Source organism: Eurypyga helias, unplaced genomic scaffold (assembly GCF_000690775.1).
Source record: "Eurypyga helias isolate BGI_N326 unplaced genomic scaffold, ASM69077v1 scaffold2269, whole genome shotgun sequence".
NCBI classification, from domain to species: Eukaryota; Metazoa; Chordata; class Aves; order Eurypygiformes; family Eurypygidae; genus Eurypyga; species Eurypyga helias.
Window position 1 is genome coordinate 25,794 of NW_010273749.1, and position 13,156 is coordinate 38,949.

The 13,156-nt window shown below is 37.5% G+C and overlaps 1 protein-coding gene across 1 annotated transcript in view; it reads left to right on the forward strand.

The window, feature by feature from the left end:
• The window catches only part of HERC2 (HECT and RLD domain containing E3 ubiquitin protein ligase 2), a 93,012-nt gene that overhangs the window by 24,545 nt on the left and 55,311 nt on the right, over nucleotides 1-13,156 (forward strand). The window contains exons 16-36 of the mRNA XM_010159569.1: nucleotides 136-364; nucleotides 439-563; nucleotides 1,708-1,886; nucleotides 2,841-3,025; nucleotides 3,400-3,555; nucleotides 3,827-4,012; nucleotides 5,097-5,267; nucleotides 5,371-5,474; nucleotides 5,589-5,739; nucleotides 6,280-6,494; nucleotides 7,408-7,540; nucleotides 7,650-7,777; nucleotides 7,892-8,087; nucleotides 8,681-8,817; nucleotides 9,326-9,499; nucleotides 9,575-9,711; nucleotides 9,793-9,944; nucleotides 10,349-10,540; nucleotides 11,391-11,578; nucleotides 12,061-12,253; nucleotides 12,951-13,133. Of these exons, the coding sequence (XP_010157871.1) occupies nucleotides 136-364; nucleotides 439-563; nucleotides 1,708-1,886; nucleotides 2,841-3,025; nucleotides 3,400-3,555; nucleotides 3,827-4,012; nucleotides 5,097-5,267; nucleotides 5,371-5,474; nucleotides 5,589-5,739; nucleotides 6,280-6,494; nucleotides 7,408-7,540; nucleotides 7,650-7,777; nucleotides 7,892-8,087; nucleotides 8,681-8,817; nucleotides 9,326-9,499; nucleotides 9,575-9,711; nucleotides 9,793-9,944; nucleotides 10,349-10,540; nucleotides 11,391-11,578; nucleotides 12,061-12,253; nucleotides 12,951-13,133 (3,514 nt within the window). The remainder of the gene's footprint in view (nucleotides 1-135; nucleotides 365-438; nucleotides 564-1,707; nucleotides 1,887-2,840; nucleotides 3,026-3,399; nucleotides 3,556-3,826; nucleotides 4,013-5,096; nucleotides 5,268-5,370; nucleotides 5,475-5,588; nucleotides 5,740-6,279; nucleotides 6,495-7,407; nucleotides 7,541-7,649; nucleotides 7,778-7,891; nucleotides 8,088-8,680; nucleotides 8,818-9,325; nucleotides 9,500-9,574; nucleotides 9,712-9,792; nucleotides 9,945-10,348; nucleotides 10,541-11,390; nucleotides 11,579-12,060; nucleotides 12,254-12,950; nucleotides 13,134-13,156) is intronic.

The window sequence follows — 13,156 nt, forward strand, 5'->3', positions numbered from 1 at the left end:
GCAAATTTGCAGGTGAAAGTTTGTATCTTGGACAGTAAACTTACTCGATTGCACCAGGACTGACTTTTTTTTTTCCCCAAGTCCATATCTCTTCTTAATTAAAATTTGCCTTTTTTTTTTTTTCTCCCCCCCCAGCTTCATGCTGCCATTAGTCATCAGGTGGATCCAGAATGCCTTGGCTTAGGTTTAGGCAGTATACTGCTCAATAGCCTGAAGCAGACGGTGGTAACATTAGCAAGCAATGCTGGTGTTCTCAATACTGTGCAATCAGCCGCTCAAGCAGTGCTGCAGAGTGGATGGTCTGTGTTACTGCCAACAGCAGAAGAGCGGGCTAGGGCGCTCTCAGCGCTCCTTCCCAGTGCAGGTCAGTCCTAAGATCTAAACCTGTGTGTTTTATGCTTGCATTTCTAGTTCATTAATAGCTTCTCCTGTTCCTAGTTTCAGGAAATGAAATGAGTGTGAGTCCAGGCCGTAGATTTATGATTGACCTCTTGGTGGGCAGCTTGATGGCTGATGGAGGCTTAGAATCTGCACTGAATGCTGCTATTACTGCAGAAATCCAGGTATGTTTCAGCAGCCTTGCAGTTCTGTGTAAACAGACTAAGAAGATATATCAAGTGTTTCCTGAAGTTTGTGGATTGATGTTATCCTCTTTTGACCTGAAATTTGAGCCAGTGTTTGTATGGAAGCATGAATCATATTCTCCTTTTTAGTAGTGTCTGTTTTTGTTGGCTAGAGTGATGATTTAACAACGGTAACAAACTTTTTCATAAAGCTCTGTAACAGAAGCATAATTTTAAAAAGCTTTTTGTACCTTTCTATGGGATTCTGGAGTCCTTCGCTTCCTTAATTTCGGATGTATCTCTCCAGCAGAAATTTCAGCCTTACTTATGAATTCAACATTAATGAATTCTTTGCAGCATCCCAGATTTGCATAGGTTCTATTTCAGACTGGTTTGAATGTTGAACAGATGCTGGCTAGTTACACAAAAGATGAAAGAAACATACTGTATATATTGTCTTTCTCCATTAGCATCTCAGAGATGGGACATCCTCTGCAGAGACTGCTTTAAATTGCCATATTTATGTATGGCTGTGAAAACAAAAAGGTGCTTTCCCCTTATCTCTTCATTTGTTTAATTCTTCCTTGTATATTTTCTTCTTTTTTTCTCTTTACTGTTGGTAAATGGGGAGGTTTATGATGCAGAGGAAATACATATGTTAAGTTTTGCAGCAGGCAGTATTGCACAGGTTAATGTACATTGTCTAAAATCTGGATGATTTCGTCTCCATAGAGTTCTTTGTGACTATAGCTCAGTGGCAAATCTAACCCAGGTTGCTCTGCAGTGGTCTGGATTTGTTACTTCTGAAAATGCAAAGTAAACATGCCTGCTGGCATGCTTAAACATACAGAGAACAGAAATTAATTAACTTGGTTTGGTCGAAACTGAATTGGAAGTTTGTGTACTCTTATTTACCTTGACATAAACCTTCCCTTTGTTCTTTTAAATTTTATAATTGTTTAAAAAAAGTATGCCTATGAAGTTGTTACAGAATATAAAATACATATTTGTCTGGTAGGGATTGTTTGATTTTTGGCATAGGTAAAAGTAACTTGATCTTATTATCATGAATACTTGTTAGTAAAACGTTTTATAATCACAGTGGCAATTTATGCCTTTTCTTTAACTTGATTTACTTTTTTAGGATATTGAAGCAAAAAAAGAAGCACAGAAAGAAAAAGAAATTGATGAACAAGAAGCAAATGCATCAACACTTCATAGGAGTAGGACTCCATTGGACAAAGACCTTATTAATACTGGAATCTATGAATCTGCAGGAAAACAAAGTTTACCGTTAGTTCAGTTAATTCAGCAGTTACTAAGGTAATTGATTTGAATTTGTCTTTTATTTTTGTACAGAAGATCTATTCAGATATTTTATGAACTAGTCAACTAAAAGTTGACTAATTTTGGTTACCAAATAAATGCCCTCTCCTAGTAGTGTTGTAGCTCCTCAGAATTAAAAATATTGGATATTTCTCCTAGCTTGTCTATACTTCTTTTGCTACTTTATTTTTGCTAAGGAGTATATTTCTGTGCTTAATTACCTGATTTTAGAATGGCTTATTGTCTTGCTTTTATGGATTTTTGATACTTCTTCCTGTACTTTGAAAGCCTGTGCAACAAATGTAGGACAAAAGCCTGTCCTTACAAAGTATGAGAATCAGCACAAATTCATTTAGACCTGAATGTTTTGCTATAATTATTTAGAACTGATCATTTTGCCTCAAGTAGACTGTAGCTGGTGTTGTAAGTGGGGAAGAAACCTGAATTTTAAATTCTTTGCACTGAGAAAGAATTGTGAATGTATGACCAGTAGGGTGCTGAGAACAAAGCTGCTTTATGTCAGCTGCAGCAGTGCTTAGTATGTAGCAGGAGGTAATTAGGAGGTTACCAAGACATTTATTACACTTTTTCACTTAAGTGTGATGATCAACAGACTCGGTACTAATTAAATTACATGTTTAACTACATAGTGTCATGACTTTCATTGCAGCCTTTCAGTGAAAATTGTCGGATTATGTTTTTTGTAGTGTGTGATGACACAAACCCACAAAATTAGGGAATTTTTTCGAATCCTGATAATCAAAATGCCTCCAGAAAACCCACTGACACTTTGGGTACTATGGTACAAACAAGGGAACATCCTACAAAGAAACTTTGCATGGATTTGTTGTATGTATGTGTGAAACTAGCAGAAGCTTAACCTGTGGTTCTGTGGACTGTCTTTACTATCAGTTCCCTTTACATACTTCACAATGCTTTTATACCAATTAGGAACATCGCTTCACAGACGATAGCCAGACTAAAAGATGTTGCTCGTCGCATTTCTTCCTGCATGGACCACGAACATTGTAGCAAAGAGAGATCTGCTTCTCTGGACCTGTTGCTCCGTTTTCAGCGTCTACTTGTTAGTAAACTTTACCCAGGAGATTGTGTTGGGCAGGTCCCTAATACATACAGTAAGTTACTGTAAAAAAGTCAGCCCCTGCCTGCCCCCCAGCATTTCTGTAATACCTCTTTTGCAAGACAGCAGTTTGTTATTTTAATTCATCTTCCCGTCTCGTTCATCAGCCTAGTTGCTGAGTCTTTCTGGAAAGTGTTTGAAAGTAGTTTCTTTAAACTGTTTTCTGTAAAGGAAAAATTATTTTTTTGGAAGGCAACAGGATCTAGATAGTATCCTTTTAATAAGCTTTTTAGAAGTTTTAAAAAGACATGGTTTCTTAATTCAGTGCTGAGTGGCTGCATTTCTGAAGAGCTTAACTAAGCTTTTGATATCTGTTTCTTAAATATGACAGCATGATGGTTTTCTGTGCTCTTCCTCCTTTGTATACAGGTCCTGACCTCTTGGGTGTTGGCTCTTTACTGAAGAAATACACTGCTCTTCTGTGCACGCACATTGGTGACATACTTCCTGTGGCAACCAGCATCGCTTCTACTAGTCATAGGCATTTTGCAGAAGTTTCTCATGTCGTGGATGGAGATCTAACAGGTAGGTTTTTCTTTGCTGTCCTCCTTTCCTCCCCTTCCACAAAACTACGAGGTTATATTATAGATGTTCTTGAAAGTTCTGAATGACTGCAGAAGGGTCAGTCTTTTGACTGATCTGAGAGAAGGAGGGCAGATCTGATGGGAAGGGCGAGAGCTTTGTACTAAAGCAGTAAAAGAAGGCAGAATATATTGCTTGGTGATTTACCTCCATGATGCTATAAACATAGGTCTTGAATTAAATCCGAGTATCTCCTGTTTTTTCTGTGTTTTAGGCATTCTTCTTCCAGAACTGGTGGTTTCTATAGTCCTACTCCTCAGTAAAAATGCTGGATTAATGCAAGAAGCTGGTGCTATTCCCCTGTTGGCTGGCTTGCTTGAACATCTAGACAGATTAAACCATTTAGCCCCTGGAAAGGAAAGGGATGACAATGAGGATTTAGCATGGCCAGGAATAATGGGTATGTACTAGTAGCATATGGACTATTTATTTATATTCATAAAGTGGCTGTATAAAAATGGTGACTGTTCATGAACTACTGTCAGGAAGCGAATTCTACTTTACCAGTTTTTATTAACCACTTCGTATGACGGTACTTATTTCTGTCAATTCTTCAGTTTATATAGAGAGGTAGGATTAAGCAGAGAACAAATATAACTTTTCCAAGAAGTAGTTCATATAATTTTGCATTTTGAGTGTGAAGGGTTACCGTGAAAACACGAATAGTACATCTACACATTTTGTTACTAAATTCTGTCTGTAACATAAAGGCAGAGTAATGTGTAGGCTTTGAAATGAGGAATTTTTCTTTTCCCGGGGCACATCGTAATGTGAGGTGTGACTGGGGTGAAAAGAGAAGCAGGAAATAAGCGCTTCTCAGTCTGAGCGTTTTACTGGTGGAGGGAGGAGTGAAACATGGTTGGCATAACCCAGGAGAGCTAAAGCTAGGCAGTACCGTGTTGGGGAGAGCAAAAACTAGGTGAGGATTCAGTTAATGTTCCAGTAGAACAAACAGATGAAGGCACATGTGTATGAACATTACTCTGATGTTTCTTCCCTGGATGAAATAATTTACTGATATGTAGATTGAAGGAGTTCTAACATGTATGTAACCTGTCTTATTTTATTTTAAAAAATCTGGATGGAGACCAAAATTAAATATACGGCCAGTGCCTTACAGGCAAGCATGTAATAAAACCAAAGTAAGTTGGATGGAGAACTGACCAGAGCAGTGATTTGCTAGCACAGCAGTTGTTCTGCTCCACCTCCAAACAAAACCACCATATAGTTGGGCAATGCTTAGGTATATGACAGCGTGAGATTGGGGATTAACGCATAAAAGAATACAGCATGGAGAAAATTTAATTGCATAATATGTAGACAGGAATGTATTAATAGCTCTTTTGACTTTTGGGTTATATCTAAAAACAAGCAGCCTTTTGAGTAGAATTGAAGAATCTGGTTAGGCAACTATTAGAAGCATGTTCAGAATAAACTTTACTGTTTTTCTGTTGGCAAATTCTCTGTTCTGTTTATACCTGTAGGTTCATTTTTTACTACCCAGAGTTGCAGAAATAACGAGGAGGTGACACTTATACGTAAAGCTGATCTAGAGAACCACAACAAAGACGGAGGATTTTGGACAGTGATTGATGGGAAAGTGTACGATATAAAGGACTTCCAAACGCAGTCTTTAACTGGCAGTAGCATACTTGGTGAGAATCAGCATCTGAATTAGAGACAAATTACTTCTGTTTCAAAAAAGATGGCATAAACAGTCTTTCAGTTGATATACTGACTACCTCATTCTTTCATTAGCTCAGTTTGCGGGTGAGGACCCAGTTGTTGCTTTGGAAGCTGCTTTGCAATTTGAGGACACACGGGAGTCGATGCATGCCTTCTGTGTTGGCCAGTATATGGAGGTAAAAATGTTACATATTTATGGATACACATTTTCTAAAGTGAAGTACTGCTTTGCTTTCAAAATTCTTGTTATAGTTTAGTTCTAGCTTTCAACTCCTCTTTTTTTTACTTAGCCTGATCAGGAAGTGATTACAACACCAGATCTCAGTACTTTGTCATCACCACTAATAGACACAGAAAGGAATTTGGGTCTTCTCCTTGGACTGCACGCTTCCTACCTGGCAATGAGCACACCACTTTCTCCTCTGGAAGTTGAATGTGCCAGTAAGCAGAACTATTTTGAGCTTAAATAAATGATAAATACTTGTCAAAGCATGCAAGAAAAAGACACAAGCCAAATAAATTAACTGGAAATCTAGTACCTCTTTAGTTTTGCTGTCTTCAGAAGTTCTTCCTTACCACACCCATCCAGGTCCAATAATTTAGCAAGGTTTAAATGGGGTTTAGGTAATTTTGAACACTTTAATATCCAGAATTTTGTGATATGCAAGATAGAGCATATTGGAAGATAATATGCTCACTAACATATGTTCAGTTAAGAGTTCCTGAAGTATCTGGTGTTGCATTCTATCTTGTTGAGCATCTTAATTTGGTGAGTAGGAGGGTATAATTCAATATTAATCACAGAAAAGAAGTAAGGCCCTATTATCTCTAAACAGGTGATGGCTGCCCGGTTAATTGTTTTTATTTGCAGAATCCTTTTGTTTTCTGTTTGAAGCTGGGTATGCATTTTATTTGAGGGAATTTTTGAGTCTTAAGGGTTTAATCTTTCGTCAGAATATAGACATATGTGCTTTCTTCTAGAATGGTTGAAGTCGTCTATCTTTTCTGGAGGCTTGCAAACTAGTCAGATTCATTACAGTTACAATGAGGAAAAAGATGAAGACCATTGCAGTTCGCCTGGTAACACTACCCCAAATAAATCAAAACTATATACACATCGATTAACTTTGAGCGACCATTCACAACCTTTTCTCCAAGCTATTGCAGATAATAATATTCAGGATCACACTGTGAAGGTAAGCCCTCAGTCGTTCTGCACACAAAAAATGTTGCTGAAGGGTGGCAGTGGTAGCCTGAAACAGTTTTGTTGGTGAAAATTCTTCAAAAGTTAAAACAATCGAAAAAGTTATTTCAGAATTACTTTTTGTGAAAGGAGTGGTTGAGTACTACTAATGGATAAAATTTGAGGATTATATATTTATAAATCAGTATATTTAATACCATAGAAGTACAGTTTTTCTTTTTGAATTTTTGAGTGGGAGAACTAAAAAATTATATGTATTCTTACAAAAAAATTTAGTAATAGGTTACTTTCCATGTCAAATTTTAGTAGTATTGGCAGACCCTGTTCACCTCCAGTTAAACTAAGATGGAATTTTCTTTGACTCATTGCAAATGCACTTTGGGTATCAGGTGCATGTATGCTTTTGTCTTAAAGTCCTTTTGTGCCATGTGGTTAGGTTTCACCTAGCTGGAATCGTGGATATTTTGAAAACCCCTGAGATTTTTGGTGATCACTGTCTTCTGTAGTACCTTCAGATTTTCTAACCCTTTGAGTTCAGCTCCTTTATCAAAAAACCCAAATACATCCTTGGGAGGATAGGATAGCAATAATGATGAGTCAGGAGAAGACAATAAAAAATCACCTTAGGTGACCTGGCTGTCTCAGGAATAGATAAAACCAGTAGTAGCTTTATTCCTGATGCCATGTTGCTCTTCATCCAAGGACAGTGATACAGTATTCTATGTGGTATTGGGTTGTAATTGCTGTGTATTAAATAGTGCATACTGTGTGGTGTGTCTCACTTCTGAGTGTTTGTTCAGATTGTGGAGGTTATTCAGTGCTATTTAAATGCTGACTGTGGTATTTTGGGTTCTTAATTGTATTTAAAACCAGAGTTAAATAGAGGCTGTTGTGTGTTTTTATAGGACTTTTTATGTCAAATAGAGAGATACTGTAAACAGTGTCACTTAACAACACCAATCACATTCCCTCCTGAGCATCCTGTGGAAGAAGTAGGACGTTTGTTACTGTGCTGTCTTCTGAAGCATGAAGATTTGGGTAGGTTTGCTTGTTGTATAGCTGTGCCAGAATACATTTTAGACCAGTGTAAACTCTGCTATGGGGGATTTTGGAAATGCATATTCAAAGATTGCTCTTTCCTATTAAGGTCACGTAGCACTGTCTCTTGTTCATCCTGGTACCCTTGGAGTTGACCAGGTAAAGCACAAAACCTTACCAAAATCTGTAGTGGATGTGTGTCGTGTTGTCTACCAAGCAAAATGCTCATTGATTAAGGTAAGCCTCTTACCTGCTGAAGCTGAGATTGTTTTTCATTTGAAGTGTTTGTTAAGAAATTGTTCATTTTATTGTATATTAAACAGTAACCTAATCTTTCAATGCCTTTTCTAGACCCACCAAGAACAGGGACGTTCTTACAAGGAGGTTTGTGCTCCTGTCATCGAACGTTTGAGATTCTTATTCAATGAACTGCGTCCTGCAGTTTGCAATGATCTCTCTATAATGTCTAAATTTAAACTCCTGAGTTCCTTGCCCCGATGGAGGAGGGTAGCTCAGAAAATAATTAGAGAAAAAAGGAAAAAAAGAGGTAAGGCAACATTAATGTTGTATTTTCTTTTAAACAAGTAAACCGTATCTCATTCCAAGGTTTGCTGCTCAGTATTTGAGACTCTTGTTAACAAAAGCATCAAAGCCATTTACTTTCTGCTGCGTTTTCATGGAGTTTTCTAAATCAGTGGCTACCTTTCAATTCCTACAGCAAAAACAGGCAGACAGGAGAGTTTAGGTGAGGCATGCTTCTTTGTGTTCCAGCATATTAAAAATAATCCATCAGTATTGGTCCCTATGAATTTGTTTTAGTGGAGTTTAAGTAGAAGTGACATCTTATTAAAAATCATGCTTTATTAAAGCAGTGTAGTCAAAGAACTGTTTAACTGAACATAATGTGATGAACAAACACTGAAGTGCTTTTGCAGTTGGTCTTTAAAGATAAAAACATATTGCAGATATTACCAGAGCTAATTTGATAGTAGTTGGACATAGAGTTCAGCAAGAGTACCTTTTTATTTTATTACAGGCAGATTTTAAACGTCTGTATGCTTAGGTCATCATGCGATGCTAAAAATGTGACACTCTAAATGTTATCAGATTACAAGAAAGAACTTCCTGGTTTTGTTCTAGTGCCAAAAAAATCTGAATCTGCTGATGTGGAAGAATCCAAAATTGGAAATGAAGAGAGTGATTTAGAAGAATCTTGTGTGGTACCTCACAGTCCAGTAGCTATAGATAAAAGGCCCATACCAATCAAATCACCTAAGGTAAGCTATCAGAGTTTGAATTAACCTTGTGAATAAAAATAACAGGAGGAAAAAATATTGGCTAAAGCTTGGTTACTACAGCTTGACATACAGTATTCCGATAATGGTGTTTTGGGATATATAATTAAGTATGGCACATTGTTCTATTGAAACCTGGAATAATTCTTAAAAATAAGCTTGTGTGCTGTGTATTTAGAATATGTAAAGATACCTTCTCTAATTCTTAGATGATCGATGAACTTAGTAGTGTTCAGGTAAAGCTTCATTTAAAAATAAATGGTTGTGATGGCTTAGTTCCTCTTGTTTTGAATATTAATGCATATGAAATCTTAGGTAGAAATCGTAAAGAAGGTAATGAGTTACAAATAATCCTAAGCTCTTTCCTGGCTTCGAAGAAGTTTCCCTTATGTTTTTTTCCCTCCTAGTATTTTAAATTCGGACATGATTTTATATGAAATTTTCAGTAATTTTAATATTTGTTTTAACATGATACTTTCTTGTTTTACAGGATAAGTGGCAGCCGCTTTTGAGTACAGTTACAGGTGTCCACAAATACAAATGGCTGAAGCAAAACGTCCAAGGCTTGTATCCACAGTCTGCCCTCCTTAACACCATTGTGGAATTTGCACTTAAAGAAGAGCCGGTGGATGTAGAAAAAATGAGAAAATGTTTATTAAAACAGGTAAAATGGATGAAAATGAGCTTGCATGTATTGGTAGTTTACACAAGTATGACAATTTGTTTTTCTCATTTGCAGCTGGAAAGAGCAGAAGTTCGTCTGGAGGGAATAGATACTATTCTGAAATTGGCAGCAAAAAACTTTCTGCTCCCATCTGTGCAGTATGCCATGTTCTGTGGCTGGCAGAGGCTTATTCCAGAAGGAGCCAATATAGGGTAAAACTTTCTGCTGTTTTTGCTTTGACAGTTCTTCAGTAAGAAGAAAATACTTACTTTTGGTGTTATTTTTCTTTGAAGGGAACCTCTTACCGACTGCTTGAAGGATGTTGATCTCATCCCACCATTTAACAGAATGCTGCTAGAAGTTACGTTTGGAAAGTTGTATGCCTGGGCTATTCAGAATGTCCGGAACATCTTGCTAGATGCTAGCGCAAAATTCAAAGAACTAGGTGAATCTCATTTTGTTGCTCTCTTGTTGGGAGAAAACTTTTTTAACTTAATATTGTTGCAATTTTTTTTAAGTTCTCAATAATTGGGATCCTAAAATAGATTCCTCTGGTTTGTGATGAGAAATACTGACTTTCTGTACATCCATGTGTCATTCCACCCCCTCCATTCCATCAGTGTTTAAGGGGATGTTGCTTTTATCCCAGCAACAGGTCATTGATTACTCATTAGAAAATTTTACCATTAAAATCTGAATTATAAAAGGTTTCTTGGCACTTCAGCTTGTAAGTTCTAAGAACCAAGCAGGGAACGAAAAAATATTTTAAACCACCAGACAAATCTGTAACCTGTTTCATTGTAGCTCCCACGTGTCAACTGACTGTTATTTATGTTGCTTTTGAATTAGGTGTGCAGCCTGTTCCTCTACAAACAATTACGAATGAGAATCCAGCAGGACCGAGTCTTGGGACCATTCCACAAGCGCGTTTTCTGTTGGTCATGCTGAACATGTTGACGCTGCAGCACGGTGCTAATACCTTGAGCCTCCTCCTTAATTCTGGCATGCTAGCCTTGACGCAAACGACGCTGCGGCTGATAGGTAGGACATCTGCTTTCTTGTATGGAAGAAAGCACATGTTTTGTGAATCTCCTTTGTTTTACTTGGTGGTATACCCAAGCTACAGAATGACTTTGTTGCTGAAAGATAGTACTTAATGCTGCTCACTTTTACTTCTGATACAGAAACCACACTTGCAAGCATGATCGAGAAGGAAGTTAGCTGGACTATAGCATACTGAGTCATGATTTTTCTCCTAAGCCATTGCTTTGGTCATCCTTTGCTGGAATTTAGGAGTGATACTGTAGTTTCGATGGAAACATTATGAATAAATTAAAAATGGAAAATTTAAAATGGAAACATTGAAAACTGCATAGTTCCTACTCAGTTTCATTTCTTCTACCTATTAAAACCATTCCCAGCTAACGTATTTCAGCTGAAAGCTTCTCTTGTTTGCACTGTTATAAGATGATGTGTGGTGTTCTTTCCCATGATTCAGGTTCTCCTTATTCTTTCTTGGTGTTCTTGGATATTATTAGCACATGCTTGCCCTTGTAACGTGTACTTAACGGTAGTGCTGTTAAGAACTGTTTCCAAAAAATTTCTGTTAGTAGAACCAGTTTGCTACTGGACTCGTCATTATAACATCTCTATTGTTTGTCACTTGTTTTTGTTCAATATTAAGTGTTTAAAGCACTGTACATCTGAAACTCTTTATGTCCTAGTTTCCTAAAAGCTCACCTGTTAAATCAGGTTTCTTGTTGTTTGTTGCTTTTACATTACAAAACGCATGCCTTAAAGTTGTGTGACAAAGGTACAAATCAAAACTTGTAGCTGGCTTTAAAATGTTTCATGTTGTTTTGTGGGTTTTTTTTTTTTTCCCCCTCTTTAGGACCTAGTTCTGACAACATTGAAGAAGATATGATTGCCTCTTCTCGAGGAGCTTCTGCCACAGTCCTAGAAGAGTCAAGAAAGGAAACTACACCTGTTCAGCTGCCTGTTTCTGGGCCAGAGCTGGCAGCCATGATGAAAATTGGTACCAGAGTGGTGAGAGGGGTGGACTGGAAATGGGGTGATCAGGTACGAAAGATCATACAGAGTTGGGCCTGTAAAAATCAAAAGTCTGGTCAGTGGACTGTGTGTGAATTTTATGTTCAGACTTTAGAGGTCATTATACATTTCAAAGACTTGGAGAATTAACATTAAATATATATTAATTATTTGTTTAACTTCATTTTTGGAGATGAAAATTCTTTTTTAGCAAGATGGTTCTGATTCATGATTTCATGGGAGTTTGGGTCATTTGTTGCTACCATGCTGTGCACTTCCAGCTCTAGGTGTGTGTGACAGTAGTACATGGTAAAATAGAGCTAAACATGAGTGTTGCGGCAAGTTGCTGGGGTAGTTTCTTTTGAAGGTTGTGAAATGCTTTCCAGCGTTACGCTAGATTTTGAAACATTATTGAAGGTTAGCAGCAAGTAAGAACAATAGTGTTATTTTATGAACTTTGGATACAAATTAGTGTTGTTGGTTGTTCAACTTGAGCTTCATTCTTCTGTCAGGATGGACCCCCTCCAGGTTTGGGTCGTGTGATTGGAGAACTGGGAGAAGATGGCTGGATTAGAGTCCAGTGGGACACTGGAAGCACAAATTCTTACAGAATGGGGAAGGAGGGAAAATATGATCTCAAACTAGCTGAGCCACCACCACCAACGCAGCCCACAACAGAGGATTCAGACACTGAGGATGATTCTGGTAAAAAAAAAAAACCACAACAGTATTTTTAATAAAAGTGGAGGCTGGTTATTAGTTGAATTCCAAAATTGGTGTCTTAAATATATAAAAGCTCATTTCACAGGAGAAAATGCTTCATCAAAGCAGTATTAGGCAAATGGTTGGACTTGGTGATCTTAAAGGTATTTTCCAACATAAAAGATTCTCTGATTCTGTGGAAGTGTACAATTCTGAACAGAATTTTTCTTGTTAGCTTTACTGTGAGAAGGGAGGCTGGAAAGGGTGATACCACATTTCTTCCATATTCATGGGCCCAAGAAAACAGCATTATCCAACTGAAATAGTTTCAGTTACAGATATCGGGAAGCATACATTTTAATGTATGTTAATGCCTTTCTGAAGTTTTTTAGAATGTTTTTGAGTGGGTTTTTTATGGCCTAATTATACATACAGTCAGACTGCTTCCCTGTTCTTAGCACTGCATTTGGAATTTCTTTTAAGCTATGTACTGCTAGGGAATAACTTGAAAATATCTGTGCAAAATATCTGGTTTATATGCTTGTCTTGCAGTTGGAAATAAGTAATCTTCTTCCTGTCACATCATCTTAGAGGAAAATATTTACAACAAATTTCTGACATCGTGTTTGTTTCAGAACTCTCTATGAAAGAGATTAGCTCAGTATCAGTGTATTCTTTTGCCTTTCGTATCTCCCTCCAGAAGGAGAACAAGTTGAAAGGAATCTCCACCCTACTTCCATGATGCTGACAAGTACCGTGAACCTGTTGCAGACGCTGTGTCTCTCTGCTGGCGTGCATGCTGAAGTCATGCAAAGTGATGCTACTAGGACTTTGTGTGGTCTACTCCGTATGCTTGTGGAGAGCGGAACAATAGATAAATCAGGTACATTTTATAGAAACCTTCTG